Consider the following 23,096-nt stretch of genomic DNA (forward strand, 5'->3'; position numbering starts at 1 on the left):
CGGTGGGTACAGAAAACTGCCAAGTCTGCAGCTTTCTCCATCAACCGCATCAGGTGGCCCATCAAGGCAGGGCATCAAGCCAGATTTTCAACCCAATTTAAATCTCCTGCCCACCACTGGAGTTCCCCCCCCCCCGACCCAGGTGAGTTTTGCAAACAAAACCTGGATAAACCTGAGTCCAGCTGTTTTCAGAAAGGAATCCCTACTGAGGCACAGTGGTGTTGATTGGAATAAACTCTAAATAGTAAGGTTATAGTCTTTCATAAACCACCAATCAGAACACTAACGGAGAAGGTAAGAGCAGATTATGAAGATAAGCATTTCTGTTCTGGCAAAAAACATATCTTCAACCCAAAAAATGATTTGAAAGTTGTCTTCCAAATCCTGCCCTGATAGAATCATTGTCTATAGCAACAGTGTCCATAACATTCAGAATCTCAGGAGTGTAACTTTCGAGTAAATGGTACATCTGTCAAACCACAGGAAACATCTGGTAAAATGGTTAAATAAAAACAGAATTTAAACTTTTGATTTCAGAGCTTACTTATGGTACCCAACAAGAGGCTATTGAAACAAACACCGAGAGCACTCTGGCCACGCACAGTGCTCAGTAATGGTGAAAAATGTCCTTGAAGGGGAGGGAGGGAAAAAGCAGACAAGTCAGGAAAGGCAGGCGGTGAGCGTTCCCCACAGGGCTCTATCCTGCACATCACCAGGCACAGCTAAGTTCCCTCCCCTCACCAGGGCTGGCTCCTTCCCTGCACACCCACATCCCCCATGCCACCAACAAAGAGGCACTTGGGAAATGCCAGATAAAATGGACTAATGAAGTAATACACAGACAACAGGCCCTTCTCCATTCCACGGCAACCATGTATTAAGTAGATACAATTATCCCACTATCAAAACACAGCAGACATGTTACAAGGTACTAAGCAACACACTTCAGTCCATCCCAGAACACTTTAGAAGATCTTCCATTAAATAAAAGATTGAATGATTCAACCACTTCCCCCCTCCAAAAAAAAAAAAAAAAAAAAAAAAAAAGATTTCAAAAAACCAGTAATGTTGAAAAGCAAATGACAAACTAGGAAAATGGTTATTTTCCTAACATAGCTGATGAAGGATGCTTGACATGAAAAGTTGTAACTCAGAAGAGAAAGAAGATGAATGACCTAATTAAGAGAGAGAAAGATACAAAGTCACAAAAGAAGAAATCCACATGTCCAATAAGCGTGTGAAAAGATCACTCAAGTTCCCTGGTTGGGGGGGGGGAGTTATTACAATGATTCCCCTGCAAACCTTGCAAAAATCAAATACATGGTAACAGTCAACTTTGTGCTGATGCAGGGAGACAGGCACATGCATACAGTCACTAGTGGGAATGCAAATCAGAGTACCTACTAAAGACCAAGCTAGCAGAATACACCCAAGTAGAAAACGGTGCCCTTCGACCCAGAAATCCCACTTCCAGAAAAATGGGTAACATGACCTATGAACAAGGACAACTATACACACATCATCCCAGAAGTTTTGCAAATAACAGATTGCAAACAACACAATATCTGCATTTGTCAACAAGTTCTTTTGGTTACAAGCAACATAAAACAAGGCGCTAGTTGAAGAAAAAAAAGGGTGGGGGGATTAACTGGAAAGATACTGTGCTACATTTCTTGGAAATGAAAGAAGAGTTAAACAACCAATCCTGGAAAAGGACAAAAATGAAGCAGCCCCACAACCTCAGCAAAAGGAGGCAGAAGGAGCTCATTACTCCTGTGAGCAGTCCACAGCTCCTGCTGCCCAGAGCGTGCCTGCCCTCTCTCAGCACCAGGGCAAAATGCTTGGCCAGGAGGCACCATGGCCAACAGCTCCAGGTCTTAGCACTTGGTCCCCTTCCCAGGTCCTACCCACATACCTGAACCCAATCATAGCGCCATTGAGGAGTTACTGACATAAAGTCTTAAAAATTCTGAGACTGTTCTTACTAGATACCATACATGCTGCTGAAAATTAGAAGACACCCCCGCCCCCCTGACCATGGCACCAGTTTTCAGCCAAAAGACTTCACCTGAGATTTACATGAATTATTTCTCAGTAAGAAATTGGGGATCTTATAGGAAAGCAAACTACTGAGGTTCTGTTTGAGTTGTGTAGGTATGGGAAGAAAAGGAACAGGGAATGTTCCATCTTTGCCATGAATAAGTGAAGGTATTGTTGTTTTAAGTAAAACTGTTGGAATTATGGGCTAGAAATAGAAATGAGCCTTTGGGGCATTCATAGTAAAAATCTATGAAAAGGTATCTTAGACCAGAGGCATGAAAATTTTTCATTTGTTCCATTAATCTCAGCCGTCTGTGTTCCAGATCCTTTGCCTACCCCCTCCTCTACTTCTCTTCCTTTCCCTCATCCCTGGATTCTGAGCTCTTATATCCCACCACTTAACAACCACACACATAGCCTGAATACGGCCTTTATGTATCCTGTACAATGCCACCCCTCCCAAGCTTCACAGACAAACCAACTCCCTGCCAGGGGCCCCAATGGAGTCCCAAGGGAGACCTCACAAGGTGCTGACACTTGTCCCTGTCCAGGTCCCCACTCCTTTAGCCACCACAACGCCATCACCACCCACCCCCACAAAATGGGAAAATCTATTCTAAATTAAATGCAAAGTATGTTGTGTAAATGAATCCTGAATGAAAGAGCAAACATCTATAAAGGACATTACTGAATGTGACTATATTAGCAGATTAGGTCTTATCATTGTTAAAACATATATACAGGGGAAAGCAAATACGGCAAAATATTAACAACTGGTGAATCTAGTGATAGGTACTCACTGAATTAGTTGTTCAGTGTTTCTGTAGATCTGAACTTTTTCCAGAATAAAAAACTGGGGCAGGGGATAGTGGAGGGAGAGAAGGATGACAAGTCAGATTATCACCAAATTTGGGTGGTACGTCTAGAATGATCTAACCAAGTGTAGGCCAAGTGGCATGTCACACAGTCTTACAGAAGAGCCAACACAGGGATATGGGGAGGAACAGTGGGATGGAGGGTCATGCCATACACATTAAGATGCCATGGGTTGGGGGGTGCCTGGGTGGCTCAGTGAGTTAAGCCTCTGCTTTTGGCTTGGGTCATGATCTCAGGGTCCTGGGATCAAGCCCCGCCTCGGGCTCTCTGCTCAGCAGTGAGCCTGCTTCCCCCTCTCTCTGCCTGCCTCTCTGCCTACTTGTGATCTCTCTCTGTGTCAAATAAATAAATATAATCTTAAAAAAAAAAAAAAAGATGCCACAGGCAATGAAAATGTTAGTTTCAAATATAAGCCTCAAAATGGAAATCATGAGGCAGGTTGGACGATCTAAACTGAATTCTCCACGAGCTGCTTCCCACACTGTAGCTTGCCTGAAGGTATGTAACAGCGTGAATTCAAATAAATTCTTTTAAAATTTAACCACAGCTAAGGAATAGATCAATGATCGATAGTTCAAGAAGGCCATCTCCTCAGAAGTAAGTGGGAAAAGGGAGTTTGGGACAGATCACCCAAATCCCTGAAAGTCACCCTAAAGAACTTGGGTTTTATCTTGTCAAAAAAGAGCCAGAGCCACCCCCACCCCCGCCCCTCACCAACAAACTCTGCCAGGTCCTCCAAATAAGCTCTGAAGGTTATCTGTTGACCACGGCACTCTGCAGCCATCAGCCTCTTGCAGCAAGGTCTCCGTTCCCAGCTTTACCCACGTTTCACCGTTGGCTCCTAGAGAGCACTGCCTCCATCACTTGCTCTCACTTGTTCTAAAGCTGAACGCCGAACGCAAAATGATACGGATCATTCAAAACCAACACAGAGGGACCTCAGGCTGTTGGCAATGCCAGCCCGAAGCTATCACACACAAATAAAATAAGCACAATTTAAGCACAACGTATCTACTAGAATAGCCAGTAAACACTTTGGCTTCGAGAACTTTCTTTTTAGGTAGATTTGAAAAAAACACCAAAAGCAATGAACACTTGGGCAAATATTTGTTTGCTTTTCTCAGAGGAACAGATCTACTCTTTGGGTTGGTTTGCACCCCGAAGAAATGTCTGGCCATCCCTCTGAAGCATGAGGTGCGCCCAGCTGAAGTGAATTTCTCATCTCCACATACCTTATATTACGCACATACTTGGCATCAGAGCATGATGCATAAGAAGAAATACAAATAGAGAAGTGAGGAAAAAACACATTTCATTCATATGATAAACTCTGAAGGAAAAGATCATTTGATCCCAAACAAGCATCCCAAGTAGGGCTAGTGTTTCACCTTGTAAACTGTGCCTCTGCCCAGGTACTAGGGATCTGCACTTTCCTGTCTTGGGGGAGCAAGGGATAGATAGGGAAAGGAAGGTAGTGGAGGTACTGACAGTGGGGTTCTCTCTGTTCCAGCATGTTCTCTGAACCAAACATCAAGGCTCTAAGGAAAACCCAGAAGCACAGTAAGTGGTGCCATGCAGGGGTTATTACATAAATTCTTAAAATCTTTCCCAAAGAGAAGAGAGGTTCAACAGTATTCTCCTAGTGACTTGTTCTTCATTCAAACACTTACTTAGCGCCTAGTAGGTATCGGGCATGGTGCTGGGTGTTAGTGGGACATACGTGAGTAAGACTCCTCTCCCGCCCTGGAAGGATGTGCAGTCTGGAGAGAGGGATACAGACATTGTCACACAACTACAGCAAAGCGTTACCATTTATACAAAGACATGTTCATCGCGAAGCAGAAGGAATCCCCATTTGCCAAGAGAGGGAGGCAAGCAAAGCGTAGCAGGAAGGAATGAAGGCACAGGGGTTCACTTCAGCAAGCCGGAGCACAGGGGCAGAAGCTCCTGCAGACAGACGTCTGTGTGGTGTCTTCTGGGGCTGACTGGAGTCACAGAGGAGGAGAGGAAGATGGCAGAAACCTTCTGAAGTGCCGAGACCAGGAAAGAGGGCACTGTCGTGGAAGCAGGGTCTAAGCTGTGGCCGGGGCCCGTACCAACGTGGGCGACATTTAGCAGGACATGCCAGCGGGTCTGACACGAGGGAGAAAGTGGGAGGAAGCCACTTCGAGAGCAAGTGGAAAGATAGCTGTGCCATCCTAAAGATGGGGGACAGACTGGAAGAAGAAGAAAGGAGGTACTAAAATCAATTCCAGCAAAGCGGCACCGACCCGAGGAGCACACACAGTATCTCAAAGGCAGGCGGCTCTACAGGTGTGAAGGGCAGGACTCGGCTAGACGTGAAGATCTGGGAACCCTCCACCTGGAGTGGTAACCCAACCCACGAGTTGGCATGTGGCTTCCTCAGCAGCATCTGGACAGTGACCAGGACACAGCTCAGCAGAACAGCAGTAATGCCAAGTCTCTGAAAGACCCTGAGTGGAGCAGGCACAGAAGTAGGAGGGGAACCAAAGAAAGCGAGAAAGGGGCCATAGAAACCAAGGGGGAAGATACAAGGAAGAGGAAATTCAGTAAGATAAGGAATTGTAGGTTTCTTTCTAGATCTGGTGATGAGTGGGTCACCAGTGAACGAGGGAGAGAAGTTTCATTAAAATTGTTGGCAGAGGCGCACCTGGGTGACTCAGTCCGACTCTTGATTTCAGCTCAGGTCATGATCTCAGGGTCGTTGAGACTGAGCTCCACATGGGGCTTCCACAGAAAGTATGCTTCTCTCCCTCCCCCTCTGCCCCTCCTCCCGCTCGGGCTTGCTTGCTCACTTGCTCTCTAAAATAAGTAAGTCTTTAAAAATACATAAGTTGTTGGCAGAGATCACAGTATTGGACTGGGAAGTGGATATGGAAGTAGAAATAATATGCTTTCTAGAAAGAGCTGAGAGAGGGGGAGAGTGCCAAGGATGGAATATGAGAGACACAATGTCAAAGGAGGACAGGACCTCAGCCTGCCTCAACCTCTCTAGACTCAACGGAACTTCCCCAAGAGCCCCAGACAGGAAAGATGGCATCCAATAGTCCCAAATCCAGGAATGACAAAATCATTTCATTCCAACAGCTGCTACAACAGTACAGGAGCACCAGACCTTTGTGAATCTGAACGTTCATAACAGAATTTTGAAACCAAACAAAATGCTCGTTTTGTTAGGCAAATGTGCTTCCTGGAATATTCCTGACAGGTCTCATGAAAAAGGCATGAAGGAGTCCATGGCTACTTACATGATCAGTCGTGTGCTAAACAATGTTTCCATATATCAGACTTCTCAAAGCCTGCTATGTGCTACCATGAGCAAGCAGACCTGCAAGATCAGGTTCGGTACTTCCCGAACTTGGGTGAGGGAACACTTTTTTCCTTAGAGCATGTGCAGGCAAAAGCATTCTGAGACCATCTATGGGCAATGGTGCCTTGAACCCATGAGGAGTGGGACTTCAGTGGTCACACGCAGCTGAGGAAATTATTCCTGATGAGTTAGAAAACTCCATAACCATTCCTTGATGGGTTCAATGCCAGCGAAAGATTTAGGGAAGCAATGAGGTTTCAGTTCTCAGACTTGGTTCTACAGTGACCTGACCTAGTGAGAGCTGGTTTGTTTCTTCCACTTGACCTTCACCCAGTTTCTGGAGCTGGTTTCTATGTGGATCCATTAGCTGCACTTCTTAGATCTCTTCAAAAAAGGGAAGGCAAGAAGGATAATTTTGAGGAGAGCACAGAAGTGAAGTCGGTTTCCTTCTTCTTCTTCTTTTTTTTAAAGATTTTATTTATTTATTTTACAGACAGAGATCACAAGTAGGCAGAGAGGCAGGCAGAGAGACAGGGAAGCAGGTTCCCTGCTGAGCAGAGAGCCCGATTCAGGACTCGATCCCAGGACTCTGGGATCATGACCTGAGCCTAAGGCAGTGGCTTAACCCACTGAGCCACCCAGGCACCCCCCCTTTTTTTTTAAAGATTGATTTATTTGAGAGAAACAAAGTGTGTGGGGTATGTGTGTCGGGGGGGTAGGCAGAGTGAATTTCCAGCAGACTCCCTACTGAGCCTCATGCCTCATGCACCTGAGATCATGACCTGAGCCAAAACCAAGAGTCCAATGCCCAACCAGCTGAGCCACCCAGGCCCCCACATCAGTTTCCTTCTATTTTGCAGTACATTTTGCCTCTGTCAGGGCTATGAAGGCTTAGATCCAGAATTCAGATCTCTTTTCTGGCAAGGAGTCTAGCTACTGCCAGACTGAGAACACTACTGCAACATTAAGGTCTCTAATTACGCTTTGCAGACAATTTGTGAAGAAATTTTCAAAATGGAGGCGGGGGTGGGAAGGGTTGGTTTACCCAGGGATTTAGCAAAGAAGATAGAGACTGGGTACTGGCACTTCTCAAATGAAAGCTATGCCAGACACAGATCAGTGGGTTTGTAAACTCCTTTGCTATGTTCCAGCTGCATGTAGCACAGGCAAATGATGGATTTACAAGCAAGACCCGAAAGGAAAAAAAAAAAGAACCATCAGCACTCACACACAGGCAATGCTTCTCAGCATTTCTCCTCCTGGTCCTTGGTCCAATCTACTCAAGTGACAGCACTTTCTAAACTTGCAGGACAGCCTGGCTTTGTATTGCAACAAGAGGTCTCTGTGGTCATAAAGCCACCTCAAGATCAATCCTCTAACTATATACAAACATAGCTGCCATTGTGTCCAGACGCACCTTCAAGACAACAGCACTTGGAAAGCTTCAGAGCCCAGAGATCCGGGCAGGACAGAGAAACAGCCAAAGGCTGTGTTGTTTTGTTTCCTCACCTTTGGAACAAATGTCTCTGACTTACTCTGTAAATAAAAATAGTTCTTTTTTTTTTTTTTTCAATTTTAACATGCCATTTTAAAAAAGTGACTTTACATGTTAATGGAAGTTTTCCGATATATCCCGAATGTTCTCTAATTCCTCTCTAGGAAAAAAGTCCTCCTTTTTCAAGGTTCGTGTCCCACTTTTATATTCCCGGCAACAAAGATAAGCAACACAGAGGTCCCCAGAGCAGACCTGACAAACGATAGTCTTAGTGATTCTGCTCCTTTGACTCCTGGCACTCCTGGCATTTCTTTACTCTGTGTGTTATTTGGCCAGAAAAAATGCCAGTAGCAGGATGGGTATCTCCCTTTCCAGCTTTCTGCAAAGACTCTTAAGGCAGAAGTGATGCCTGCTGGGAAAAGGCTGATGTCAGCTTTTAAGAGCACAGCTCCCTGCTCGGATAAGGAGGTCTTTGTTTTCGGCTGAACTGTGAAAATGAGAAAATGCCTCTAGCCTGACAAACAAGCAACCCACACAACACAGGTCAGGCCTGTGACCTTTATTTAAAGGTACCACACTTCATTAGCAAAACACTTGCACGGAACACACAGATGCGCCTTTAACGTCACAAGGGAGCAGGGGCAGCCATAAAAAACCAGCTCCGTGTTCGTCCCTGCTGAGGCTGGCCCGCAGCTCCAATGACCGTGGTAGGGGCAGTCTCACATGAACCGGTTTTTAACATGCTTCCCAAATGTGAAACATTACTAAAGATCCAGACTCCCTTCTCATTTACTTTTTTTTTTTTAAAGTAAATACACCTATTTGCCGTACGTGGAGGGGAGAGTTTTTTTAAAAACCCTAATTTAACATTATCTCGGTTTCTGAGTTAATTATTTAGGATAACTAAAATTAAGACTATAAAATATCCTCCTGAATCCCCCAGAACACTTTTGGGAGTACCTATAAGGCTGTGTGTAGAAGTACAGAAAAATACAGAATATTTCAAGGCTAAAATGTCCCAAGTTTGGATGACGCCAAGAAGGATGTGGGAGAGAAGAGACAGCACATAGTTTGAGGGATTCTATTTCAAGAGCATTTGATTTATGAAATCTGAAAAGGATTTTGTGTCTGATCCTGAATGGGATCCTGAAAAGGATTATATGTGTCTCCATATACTTAAACCAAATTTTAAACTGTTCCAGTGTGAGTCTGTTAGACTAAGGTTACTATTGGCCTGTGCCTCTAACCCACTAAAATTGGGTTAGAACTTTTTAACAAGAACTAAAAAATTTTTTCAAAAAGATTTTTTATTTATTTCAGAGAGCGAGAGAGAGTGAGAGAGAACACAAGTTGGGGGGGGTACAGAGGGAGAAGCAGGCTTCCTGTTGAGCAGAGAGCCCGATATATGGGGCTTGATCCCAGGATCCCGGGGTCGTAACCGGAGCCAAAGGCAGATGCTTAACCAACTGAGCCACCCAGGCGTCCCCCAAGAATTAAAACACTTTAAAAAGCACTTTCCTTGGGGGCACCTGGGTGGCTCAGTGGGTTAAAGCCTCTGCCTTTGGCTCAGGTCATCATCCCAGGGTCATGAGACTGAGCCCCACATCAGGGTCTCTGCTCGGCAGGGAGTCTGCTTCCCCCTCTCTCTGCCTGCCTTTCTGCCTACTTGTGATCTCTGTCAAATAAATAAACAAACAAAAAAAATCTTAAAGAAAAAAAGGCACTTTCCTGGGCATAAATGAACAAACAGACAAACACACGCCTTCCTGTAGGGGGCTCGCCACACAGACCCACCATTTCAAGCCTCCTCTGGGGAAGCTAAATGGCAGCTCTCTTTGGCCATCTCCGAAGGGACCCATCACTGCTCAGAGAGTATTTGCCTTGCAGAGTATTACTGCAGTGACCACAGTTACTGTTACTGTTACTATAGTGTTTCTTGTTACTGATAGCTCTTTACCACCTCATGCCTCCACCCCAGCTACTGTTAAAGTGAAGTCTCCACCTCTCATCTCCAAAGCATCATCGGTAGCATTTTGAGAGTGCTTAACTAGAAGATTGTCTAAAACCAAAAGGCGCTAAGGTCCTGGATCAGATGGTTCAGAGCGACTAAATACTGACACTATTAATGTAAATGTACTGTCCTCGCCAAGAGGATCTGGCTCTGGGATCAGACAGCCTGGATTTTGATTCCTGGCCCAGTGACCTATTAGTGAGTTGTGTGACCTTGGCCAAGTACAGGACCTCTCTGGGCTTCAGTTTTCCCATCTGTAAGTGAGGGATAATCACAGCATCCACATCCTGGGGTCGTGAGGATGGGGTGAGATCATGCCCATGCGGTGCTCAGCACAGCGCCTCGTATACAATAATCAATCCTCACTGTTATTAAGAAGCCCCAAGGCAAAGGCTCTCGTGATTCCGGGGATGCTGCAGATCCCGAGCGGTCACCATTCTTGGTGGTAAAGTGAGCCCCCTCTAAGGCTTATGCGGACGTGAACACATCTGTAACGTGTGCTGTCTGTAAGTATGTATTACTGTTTACCTGACCAAGTCCCAGCTGCCAGCAGGGTCAAGGTACCAAAATAACCCCAACTTTTCCATTTCCTCTGGGTCTAGTTTTAATATGAAATGAGGGATTGCCCTCATCACTTTCATGGAGTTTGTGGAATAAACTCTAGGTAAAGCATGTCCATATGTATCCAAATTAAAGGTACTAAAGAGATACAAGAAACACAGCATCACCAAAGGGAGCATGATGCGGCTACCAAGCATTTCACACACAGACACCACCAACTACAGATACTCCAGAAAACCTGAGGTAACCATTTATACAATCAACCCCACTGCAAAAAATAAAACCCAGAGGAAAACCCCAAAACCCATTTTAGCCAGTAGTTAGTAAGTTTTTATGTTTTGTTTTGTTTTACTGAGTTTCCTTCATAGGACTAGCACTTAATGTCAAAGCCCACCTCCAACCTTCTGTCAAGCTGAAAGAATCACTGGTTTTGAGTTTGTCTGTTTCTCCCTCTTTTCTATTCATGCTTATGGAGGGAAGAGTAGGCAACTAGGGCCAGCGGGGTGGTGGGAGGAGTAAGAATAGGGAGTGAAGGGAAGGGGAAAGCAAAGACCAAAGAAGGAGGAAACAGAGGAAAAGGAGGAGCAGAGGAAACAGAGGAGCCCAGAATTTGAATGCATCTGCATTCAAAGAGAAAGCAGAACTGGCTACAGTAGGCTTGAGAAAAGACTTCAAAAGAATGGCCACAGGGCGCCTGGGTGGCTCCGTGGGTTAAGCCTCTGCCTTCGGCTCAGGTCATGATCTCAGGGTCCTGGGATCGAGTCCCGCGTCGGGCTCTCTGCTCAGCAGGGAGCCTGCTTCCCCCCCCCCTCTCTCTGCCTGCCTCTCTGTCTACTTGTGATCTCTCTCTGTCAAATCAATAAATAAAAATCTTTAAAAAAAAAAAAAAAAGAATGGCCACAGAAGCAAAGACAACAGCACTGGACACATTTCACACCAGGACAGTATTTCAAAAGAGCGCCACCCATGAGGAGAGGCACGGTTTTCTTTCACTAGCCCTTCCCCATTCAGTGTGGACTGCTAACTCTGTCTGTGGCAAACCCGGCTGGTTAGAGCACAAGCCTAGAGACCATGGCTTTGATCCCAGTGTGGGCTTACGGGGTTTTGCCCCATCCCAGGCCGGGGCAACTACTTTGCAACTGCATAGCACTGATCACAAGGGGATGCCTCCCCCAGATGGAAGAGAAGCACAATCTCTTGCAAGTGGGTCTAATTCAATTCAACATAGAAATTACTTGGTCCCTACCATGTACTGGACATTGCACTGGTGAAGTGTCATAAATATATGATGTCCGTATTTAAGATGCATGCAATCCTGCCTTGGCTAAAATACAGTTTTGGCAAATGACCTTTGGTTTCACACACAACAGGGCTAATCCCAGCTCCACTGCTTTGGACCACAATTATCTCAGAGTCTCAATTTCTGCTTCTCTAAGTAACAGAGCACTCTCTCTCTGTGTGTCTCTGTCTCTGTCTCTGTCTCTCTCTCTCACACACACACACACACACACACACACACACACATCCCTATCTGTCTTAAATGGTCTTATTTATTATGAGAGTCAAGTAAGACAATATCTTTAAAGTATTGAGCACAGGATGAGCATACAGTTAGCACTCAATAAATGCTCCCTCCCTCTCACAGATGACCAACTCAGCTGTTCAATGGCAATCCTTTAACACACATAAACCCTACACATACCTACACACACACACACAGAGAGCTGAAAATGGCTTTCTTTGCAAAAGTCACCTTAGACTGTACTCTTCAGCACAGAACTCTCAGCCAAGCAGCCCAAACCAGGTCACAAAACCAGTGTGAATTTAGCCTGTTGTTTTAACTCCACCAATTGTCTGCCTTCAAGAGTTTTTACAGTACTGCAAATACACAAGATACTACAAATGCACAAGTTTACCTACTGCAGCATCATCAGGATTGTAAAATGCTGGAAATTACCTGTATGTCCAGACAAAGGAGACTGGTTAACTGACCTCTGGCACGTGCACACCGTGGAAAGCTGTGCAGCCATAAACTAGGAGAAGGAAGGGCATGCGAAAATATCTACCGTATATGGTTGAATGAAAACACCAGAACCCAAATGAACATATAAAGTATGTTAAGAAAAAGACGGGGAACTGAGAAACCATTTGTGTATCTGCTTACTTTAACTTTAACAAAAAGAAACACAAGAAGGGTAATAGCCTACAAGAGGAAGGATCAAAAGGAAAGTACTCCTCCAAGTACTTTTTAACACAGTTTTGACTTTTAGAAGCATGTTAATGTTTTACGTATTCAAAAATAAAACACAATCAACAAAGATAGATCTACAGCTAGATGCAAAAAGAAATGAATGAACCCAACTATATATTCTGGTTAACACAACATGGAAAGGTGGGGAGAGGAAGCAACTGACTACAAAGTTACAAGTACTCTGTTACACAGTCAGCACAGACTGAAAAATGAACTGCCAGCAAATCTGGAACTCTTCTTGGTAGGTTTGTTTTTCACAGTGGTATGGGCACAGCAATTCTGAAACTATTGTATGTGAACTATAGGAGTGAACAATAAGTAAAAGTATTTCTGGGAAACAGGGAGATGCAAATATGGAATGGGGGATGGTGAGGAAGAATTCTGTGGAATTGGGATTAGAACTGGGAGTAGTAATATGAACTCATGATTTCTTAGCTCTTTCCCCTGACAGAACTTTCTGAGATGGTAGAACTATTCTATACCTGTGCTGTACAACAAAGTAGCCACTAGCCACATGTGGCTGCTGGGCTTGAAATATATCTACCACGTATGAAATGTGGCTAGTGCAACAGAACTGAATTTTAAATTTTATTTAATTTTAAATTTGAATTTTCACATCTAGCTAATGTCTATAATACTAAACAACTCAAATCTAAAGGCAATGACAGACTATGGACTCCGAGAAACAAACTGAGGGTTTTAGAGGGGAGGGCGCAGGGGGATGGGTGAGCCTGGTGGTGGGGATTAAGGAGGGCACATATTGCATGGAGCACTGGGCATTGTACATAAACAATGAATCTTGGAACATTGCATCAAAAACCAATGATGTATTTATGGTGACTTAACATAACAATAAAAAAATTTTTTTAATTAAAAAAGCTTAGGATAACAATAACAACAACAACAAAAAGACAAAGGCAATGACAGCATAAAAATACTTAGCACCCAGATTTTGGCTTCTAAATCCTATTAGCCACAAAAAGGAACCAGGGTCCCCTGGAGAAATGGTTGATTCCATGGCTGACACAGGTAGGTTACAAGAGGAGGATTATGACTGCCAGAAAATAAGAAGTACTTAAAAAAAAAAAAAAAAAAGGCCCGTAACAAGGACATAGGAGCCAGCTGAAGCACTCCATGAGCCCATATGGGTCATGGATACAGTAAGAGAACTCTTCCTTAGCAGATCACACCTGAATACCAGGGTCATAGAAAAAAATTACTTTTTGACATTTCCATGAGAGGAATCCCAACAGCCATGCCCCCATACCTTACTTAATCCACTTTCTAAGAGACACACTTTCTTTCAACTTCTAAATTAAACATTCATGTTCTTAACACTTTTCTTAAAAAAAAAAAAAAAAAAAAACAACTTCTCTGAGTCACCATATCAAGAAAGTCAATGAAGAGTTCAAATGACCCAGGCTATACAGAGTTGGAATAAGAGGCCAGGAATTCTCAATTTCCAAGTTCTGGAGAAATCACTAAGGAAACCTCTCTTCTTTGTCTTCCTCCTCCCTGAATTAAGTCAGATGAAATTTAGTCACTGTCTGGAGCTTCCTATTCTGGCTTGGAGATACCTAACCTCTCCTCCTCTCTACTGGAAAGTATCTCAATATGATGATTATAATGAAATGCAGCCAAGGCATGCATCTTTAAAACTCTCTTAGTTGTCAAAACTGTTTTTCAACAACAGTCCATGCCCAGAATTATTGTGATTTCTTCAGTGATAAGATAAACAAAACACATTTTTACTATACAACATGAACATGTTCTAAGAAGATAAAAGCAAAAAATCATTTTGTAATTTCCTTAAAAAGAGACAAATATACTGGGCCATTTTTTCCAAAGAAATATCAATTTGTAATTTATTATTTTAAAAAAACTCCTTAGACATATCAAATAAAAAGGAGGGAACACCTTATAGCTCAAAGAGGAAATGTTCCCTCAAATCCAACAAAGGTAAGTACAACATGAAGAGAGATGCAGCATCTTTCCAATTTGCCTATAAAATCTGTAATTCCACTCCTAGAAGATACAATTAGAAACACTGTTACCCTTACTGAAACAAATAATCATCACAGGAGAACAGTGACAAAAGAATGAACAGGGGCACCTGGGTGGCTCAGTGGGTTAAGCCTCTGCCTTCAGCTCAGGTCATGATCTCAGGGTCCTGGGATGGAGCCCCTCATCAGGCTCTCTGCTCAGCAGGGAGCCTGCTTCCTCTCTCTCTCTCTCTCTGTGCCTGCTTCTCTGCCTATTATGTGATCTCTGTCTGTCACATAAATAAATAAATAAAATCTTAAAAGAAGAAGAAGAAGAAGAAGAAGTAGTAGAAGAAGAAGAAGAAGAAGAATGAACAAACCACACACTGATCACCTAGAAGTCCAAACAGTGTGGCCCAGGGGGCCGCTGCTCTATTTGCCTAAAACTCTGTGTGATGATGTCAATTGTGAGATGCACATGAAACCCAGCAATTCCATTTCTATTATTTACACTTTAAATTATTTATAGTGTCCTTGTTATAACATAGTATGAATAATTTATAGTCATCTGTACTTTAAGATCATATTTGCAACGACCCAAGGAGTTACAAAATCATTTTCTTTTGTTAGGTTTTTTTTTTTTAAGAATTTATTTATTTATTTGACAGAGAGAGCGCATGCAGGGGAGAGGCAGGAAGAGGGAGAGGGAGAAACAGACTCCCCACTGAGCAGAAAACCTAACATGGGGCTCGATCCCAGGACCCTGGGATCATGACCTGAGCTGAAGGCAGATAACCAACTGAACCACCCATGCACACCTCATTTTCTGTTTTAACACTATAATAATAATATTAATGATGACTTTGCCTGAGTGTTTACCATCTAGACGCCAGGCACTGCAATAGGCATTACAATCATCCTATGATGACAGAACTATGATTACTTCCACCAAAAGATAAAGAAGCTGAAATTTGAGTCCAGACATTCTGAGTGCAACTCAGACACACTCGGGCATTAAATTCAGCATAATAGTATTGTTATTCTTTATCATTGTTATCAATATCAGAATAAGGGACTTAACAACAATAAAAGTAATAACTACCATCAGATGAGTACCAAACTGCACCGAACTCCCGGCACATGCCGACTCTCGTGCTCCTGACAGGCCTCTCCTGAGCTAGTATCACTGCCAGTTTACAAAGAAGCACAGTGGGCCCAGGTGCAGTAAGTGGCTGAATACCTATTTAAACCAAGGCATGTCTGCTCACAAAACACACAGTTTCAGGGCTACCTCCCCTTTGCTTCCAAAAAGAAAAAGACCAACGGTCTCCTAATTGGGTTTCAGGAAAGAGGAGGCAGAGGAGAAGAAACTGCTCGTAACAAGAGAATGAACAAGCAGTTGAGCGCCCAGAACGACATGACGAGCCCCTCCCTATTTGGGAGAGCTCACTGTTTTGCAGTGCCTTGTTGCTGGATTCCTGATTGTAGCACATTCCAGGGCTCCAGACTGCAGGCTCAGCCTCTGACTAACACTACCGTGATTTATCTGAGGATAAATACCTCTGTCAGTATGTCTTATGACTGAACACAACAGTCCAAGCGGGCTGGAATGCACGGAATGCTCGGGACTGGGGCGCTGAGGCAGCACCGGGCTGCTGGCCTTGGCGGCGGCCTCTCCCTACGCAGGGTCTCCGCCAATGAGAAAACAGGAACTCTCTGAGCAGTCACGCTCCTGCCAGAAGCAGCAGCATCCTCAGAAATCAGAACTGGGGAAGCCAAGCATTGTGAATAATTACGAAACATCACTTCCTGCCCGGGGAGGGGAAGAAGAGTAGGATCTTTTAACCTGAATCTACAAAGCTACACCTTCTAATCATCAGAGCTATCTCACCCCCTCTGATAAACTCCCCCCGCTCCGACAATACCGACTCGCTGCACAGTTGCCAGAGCAGACCCTCCGGGCAGCTGGCTGGCTGTCTCCTAGCGCTGAGAACACGGGAAAAGGCATTCCACTCCCTTTGTGGGGCGTGAGTGTTCAGAAGAGAGTGCAAAGGGGAAGCCGGAACAAGGTGCACAGAAGCAAGCTATTTTCCTAATGTAAACGTTGGGATGCTGTATGGATTCAGAAAACTTTCATTTCAACTCCTCTGTTTCACAAATAAGGAAACTGAGGCCAGAGAGTTGGAGCAACTCATGTCATGATTGTAGAGAATGCTGGTGGCAGAGGGAGGACCAGCCCCAAGCCGAGTGCTCTAACGGCTACAACAGGTTCACATACCAGAAGTGATGAGCAGCACCTTATCGTAAACATAAAAAACCATCTTTCCCACTTAGGAAGGTCTCAAGTTTATACCCTGAATATACACAAGGTGAAAATTAATTCAATCATCCCCCTGCTTTTCTGCAGTTTTCTTTCCACAATCAGCTGTGGCCTGGAAGCAAATGATTCTCCTTCTAGCCAAGAGCAGCTGAATGCTCCATCCCAATGCCTCTGTCATTCACCTCCCGGCATCACACAGACATTTTACGATCTCACACCACCACAAGAAGAAGGCTGAATACAGTACAACAGATACTCTGAGAGAAAGACCACATTCACATAACTATTATTATAGTATATGATTATAATCATTCTATTTTACTATTGTTGTTGTTAATCTCTTACCGTGCCTAATTTATAAATTAAACTTTCTCACAGGTATCTATGTCTAGGAAAGCACACAGCTTATATAGGGTTTGGTACTCTCTGTGGATCAGGTATCCGCTGGGAGTCTTAGAACATATACCCCTCGGATAAGGGGGGGGCGCTACTGTACTTTTTTTAAAAAAGATTTATTTATTTTGAGAGAGAGAGAGAAAGTGAGAGAGAGAGCAAGCATGAGAGGGGGGCAGAGGCAGAGAGAAAGGAAGGAGCAGACTCCCCATTAAGCAGAGAGCCCGACGTGGGGCCTGATCCCAGGACCCTGAGATCACAACCTGAGCTGAAGGCAGACGCTTAACCGACTGAGCCACCCAGGTGCCCCGCTACTGTACTTCTTAATGTGTACAAGCCTAGACTCCTAAGCAAAACATTTTACATATGTCTGCTCAGGGGCTAACCTTTCCTTCCATTTCCTGGCCCGTAAGACATTCACCAAAGATGTATTCTCCTAACACCCATCAGTGACACAGGCAAGAAAAGGCAGTCTCCGGACAACCACTGCTCAGAAGCTGGAAGAGAAAGCTAACATCCATGGGGCACACACATACACACACACAGTCATACAAATAATTTGGAAGGAAAGAAGATGTCATCTCTCAAGTTATTAAAAACAGTTAATCTCCCGCCTGGCAGGTAAGCACTGTTCTTTCTTTCACTTAACAACTGGCATGAAGTTGCAAGAGCACAGGGCCCCAGCACAGAGCACACGGAAGCCACCACCAGAACGCCTTCACTTCAGAAAGAAGGAACTCACAGATGGGGGTTGAAGATGCGACTCATCTTAGAAGCATGGTCGTTTTCACAGTCGAGGTCGTCGTCCCCTTGCTCCATGCTGAACTTCCGCTTGCTGGGACTGATGGGCGGAGGGCCTGTGCGGTGACTGGTGAGGGCAGACGCCACAGGGAGGGTCTGCATCCTGGGTTCTCCCCTGAGAGCAGCTTCACCTACGCAAAGAGAGATGATGTCGTCACCAAGGAGGTGAAACGCCCCCACCTCGGTGCGCCGCTTGCCCGCCCACCCCTTGCAAAACTACTCCCTGTGGAAAGTTTTGGCAATAGAACGGGCGGCCTGCCATTCTCGGAACATGGCCTGAGCACGAGGTGAACTGCCAAGCACAGGACATTTTAAACAAACGTGGTTTTCTACACAATAATGCCCTCCCCTCCCCCAGCTTTACTGAGATGTAAGGGATATACGGCACTGTGCGTGGTTAGGGTGTACACCGTGCTGATTTGCTAACACCTCCATCGTGACACACAATTACCACGTCTTCACCAACTCTTTAGGGTAGAGTTTAAAATTTAAAGTTGCAATGAAGTAACAGATGGGTAAAAGTACTGACCACAAACCATCTCAAAAGTTAATTTAAAACAACAAAGATCTTTTGATGTGTGGGTATTGACTCTATACCTAGAAGAGAATGACCTAACACAGGCTTCATTAGATCACGACTAGAAACTCACTTTTCTTGCCTGTTACATTTTTATTACAATTTTGGTATGTTATTTTTTTTAAGAATGAGGAAAATTTATGGGTTAATAATTCACATATTTGCCCAAAATGTTAAGAGAAATGAAAACACACTGCTTAATGAAAAATAAACATTTCATTCTTACAGCACACTAAAAATGGCACATTCAATATATATATTTTTTACTATTATCAGCACAAAGTATCTGCATATAATTTGCCATGAGCTTAATACACACGTGCAGTTCTCAAACACTTTCAAAGTTAAACACTCAAATTAGAATCCACATTGTGATCTGATTCAACATCTTGGAGCTTTTCATTCCTGTAATTAAAAAGATTTTGTACTGGGATGCCTGGGTGGCTCAGTGGGTTAAAGCCTCTGCCTTCGGCTCAGGTCATGATTCCAGGGTCCTGGGATCAAGTCCCACATCGGGCTCTCTGCTCAGCAGGGAGCCTGCTTCCTCCGCTCTCTCTCTCTCTCTGCCTGCCTCTCTGCCTACTTGTGATCTCTGTCAAATAAATAAATTAAACCTTTAAAAAAAAAAAAGATTTTGTACTAAGTAATAACTTTGTGCTTCATTATTAACTAAAATAAACATAACCCTTTATTATAATAAATGTTTTATACCTAAAATTTATAAATAAGAATAATATATACTTGAAGAGAAAACTTCTAGTTTTCTAAGTCATATGAGGGGTACCTAAGTTTTTCACAAATAATAACCCTTTTGTCATGTTACTATTCATTCATACTGGCCTCTAAGGCATGGCCAATTTTGTTTTCACTTGGTCACAATTTGAAAGAAATATTAGGGTAAAGTCAACTTCATCTGAGACCCTGTGGTACCTAAGAAAGGAAATCTTTGTTTGCCACCACTAATTTTCATATCATCACAGATGTGTGGACAGTTTTAACAGTCGTTTCCTTCATACACATAAGACAAATATGATTTTGTTAGGGAGAGGAGTGAGGGAAAAGCCTCCTGAATGTTTACCAGGAAAAATAAAACTTTTGCCAATTTAGTCAGCAAGATATAAACTAGCAAATATACAGTGACCCCATAATACACCTCTAGGCAGGATTTCTTTTAGAGATTTTGGCCCCAAAGCAAACTGGAACTTTCCATTTTAAATGAAATACCTAAAAACAGGCCATATGCTGGCCTGTCACACTCGGACATTCAGTAGAATTTTTAGTTGTCCTCTACTTCCTATTTATGAATTTTTGGTTTAAAAAAGCAAGCAAACAGGGGCTCCAGGGTGGCACAGTTGGTTAAGCATCCGACTCTTGGTTTGGGCACAGGTTGTGATCTCAGGGCCATAGGATCGAGCCCCATGTGGGCTCCACACTCAGCTCAGAGTCTGCTTAAGACTCTCTCTCCCTCTGCCCATTCTTCCTCAAATAAATAAATAAACCTAAAAAAAAATGCAAGCAAATAAAAAGCCATGGTAATATTTATATTGTGATAAATCAGAAAATATTCTTTTCAAATATGCTCCCCTCTCTTGTACCCTCCACCTCCACAGAAAAGGGAGAGGACATTTCCAATGTAAAGTGTCAGTAGCTCAGCTAACTTTTGGAGGAATCCTGATGATACCCCCAGGAACTTGGCAATTGCAAATCAAGCCTCATCAGCATGGCACAGAGCCACCATGCCCTCCTCCCTGTGTTTCTCCACATCTTTGGCAGGTTCAACGGAGATGAGGAGCACTTGGGCTCTGTGTGGACCCCCGGGCTTTGGGAACCATTTATCAGATGCCAGATGTGTAGCAACAGCTGTTGCCATAGAAACCTGCCGCCACAGCAACAAATTCAAATCACTCCAAAAAAAGAAGAGTTGCTCATTACAACATGAGCATACGCTCGCTGCTATGCAAAAGGCAAAACTCCTTGAGTTAGAACAACACTCCCACCGTACTCCCCAATTTCCATTGTAATATAAGCTTGTTTGTGCTTGTTCGCAGTTGAAGCTCTTCAAGTAGATGCCCTGCTTATCTTTAAGACCGAGTCGCTTGTGTCTGACATAGAAAAAAGAAAGTCCACAAGAATCCTTTGGAAACACTGGGATTTCTAACCTGATAGGTAAACTACCCACAGAGGAACCACAGGTGGTTCTTTTCCCCTAAGGGCTAGGACAAATTATACCAAATCCCCTACAGACAAGGGACATGCATGTTGTTAGTGCTGGAAGGGGCCCTGGACACTTGAATTCCCTCATTGGACAGAGAAAACTGTGCCCCTAGACATGGAGGGAGCTGCTCAGGTTAACAGAGTGAATGGTTTACCATAAGCGAGAAGCCATGGCCTCTGCCCATCAGAGTGACATCCCCTCGTAACACTGTGAAAGGCCCACACACAGTCAGAGCAAAGAAACCAGGGATAGAAGGGAAGAAATTCACAGTTACAAGTATAGAAATAGGGTTTTTCAGTTATGTACCATCATTCATTTTGGGGCCTCCACTCAAGGACCCTAGAGCAACATCTTGCATTACAAACTGGGATTTGCTTTTATTATGGTCTAGGTGGCAAAGGAAGGTTAAAATTATTTTAGAAAAACTGAAGAGAACATATAGTCTGGGGATCAGGACTCTGGCAGGATACTGTCACTGTATTGAGGGCGAGGTGAATATGGGCACACACTTCCCTCTACGGCTTTGCCTAAACTACAGGCCTTCTGGGCCTCTAAAGCACTTCTCCATTCCCAAGCCAGAAACACAGCAGTGCTGCTTTTAGTGACACCCCCCTACCCCCATCATCCTACAGATTTCTGTAAACTCAGTCTTCCATGGCAGCATTCTGGCTATGTCAACCCAGCAGGACCTCAAACGGTCACTGATGAAATAATCTCCAGGCTGCTTCTGCATTCATACCCAACAGGTGGCCCCATGGCCTTCCCAGTCTTTGTTCCTAGTATACCCCTTTGTAAGCTCTCAAAGTGTCAGCCCTAGAGGTTAAACCAGACTAGATACCACAGCTCAGAAATCTCACCATCTAACCCCAAGGCCTTTGCTCAGTTTCTTCCTCTGATCTTTTGTACTTAAATTCTATGCAATCAGCAAAGGCCACTTAAAATGCCTCCTCCTTCAGGTTGTCTTCCTTGACTGCTCAATCTAAAAGTCATCACTTCTGAATACCCACAGAAATTTATCCCTATGATACTTCCCTTCCTACTTGGTTTTGTGCTCCTTGAAGCAGGGGACATTTAATTCATTTTATATACTTGAAAATGCAGAGCACAGTATCTTCCACATAGTAGATGGATGGTAAACACTGCCTGAAGGACCCAGTGAGGCGGGAGAATGGGGTGCCCATATTAGAGAGTTACAGGATATGTTAAAGATCAAAGATGCCATAAAATAAGAAATTTCAAAAGATTTAAGAATATATAAAGAACTCTCAAAACTCAACAATAAAAAGAACTCAATTTGAAAACAGGAAAAGATCTAAATAGCCTTTTCTCAAAGAAAGATATGCAAACAGCCAATAAGCACATAGAAAGATGTCTAACATCATTAGCGGTCAGGAAACCAGAAATCAAAACTACAATGAAATACCACTTTACACACACTAGTGGGGCTATAATCAAAAGACAGAAAGTGACAAGTGTTGACAAGGATGTGAGGAATCTGGGACCCTCATGCACTGCTGGTGTAAATGCAAAACAGTGCAGTTGCTGTGGAAAACAATTCTGGGCAGTTCCTCGAATGGTTAAACACAGAGTTACCATATAAGCCAGCAATTCCACATCGAGGCATTTAACCAGGAGAAATTAAAACACGTATTCACATAAAAACTTCTATGAATGTTCAGAGCGACATTACTCATAAGACAGTCAAAACCCCAAATGCTCAGCAACTGACACATTGGTACAGAAAACATGTAATCTATCCATATGATGGAACATTATTCAGCCATAAAAAGTAGTGAAGTATTGATTCACAGATGAACCTAGAAAACAGTAGGAGAAGTGAAGGAAGACAAACACAAAAGGCCACATACTGCCTGATTCCACAGACATGAAACGTCCAGGATAGGCAAATGTGAAGAGGCAAAAAGTATAGTAGTGACTGTTGTGGGGGGAGGTGTTACACAATTTGGGAAGTGACTGCCCGTGAATGCAGGGCTTCTTTCGGGGGTGATGGATGAAAATGTTCTAACATAGACTGTGGTAAAGGTTGCATAACTCTGTGAATATACTAACCACCACTGGATTGTATATATTACACGGGTGAAAATTACACTGGTGTGTGAATATCTCAATAAAAATATCACCCTTAAAAATAAAAATATATTTATAAGTAGATGAAAAAACCCTCCAATATTATTAGTTCCTTTCCTACCTCAGGTTTTTCACACTGAAGTGTTACATAAGAA

At 43.6% G+C, this 23,096-nt stretch overlaps 1 protein-coding gene across 1 annotated transcript in view; it reads right to left on the reverse strand.

The window, feature by feature from the left end:
* VGLL4 (vestigial like family member 4) overlaps positions 1–23,096 on the reverse strand; it is an 84,045-nt gene that overhangs the window by 25,143 nt on the left and 35,806 nt on the right. Inside the window, exon 2 of the mRNA XM_032841683.1 lies at positions 18,003–18,192. Coding sequence (XP_032697574.1) covers positions 18,003–18,192 — 190 coding nt within the window. The remainder of the gene's footprint in view (positions 1–18,002; positions 18,193–23,096) is intronic.

This window comes from Lontra canadensis, unplaced genomic scaffold (assembly GCF_010015895.1).
Source record: "Lontra canadensis isolate GAN:19392208 unplaced genomic scaffold, GSC_riverotter_1.0 scaffold124, whole genome shotgun sequence".
In the NCBI taxonomy this organism is placed as follows: domain Eukaryota; kingdom Metazoa; phylum Chordata; class Mammalia; order Carnivora; family Mustelidae; genus Lontra; species Lontra canadensis.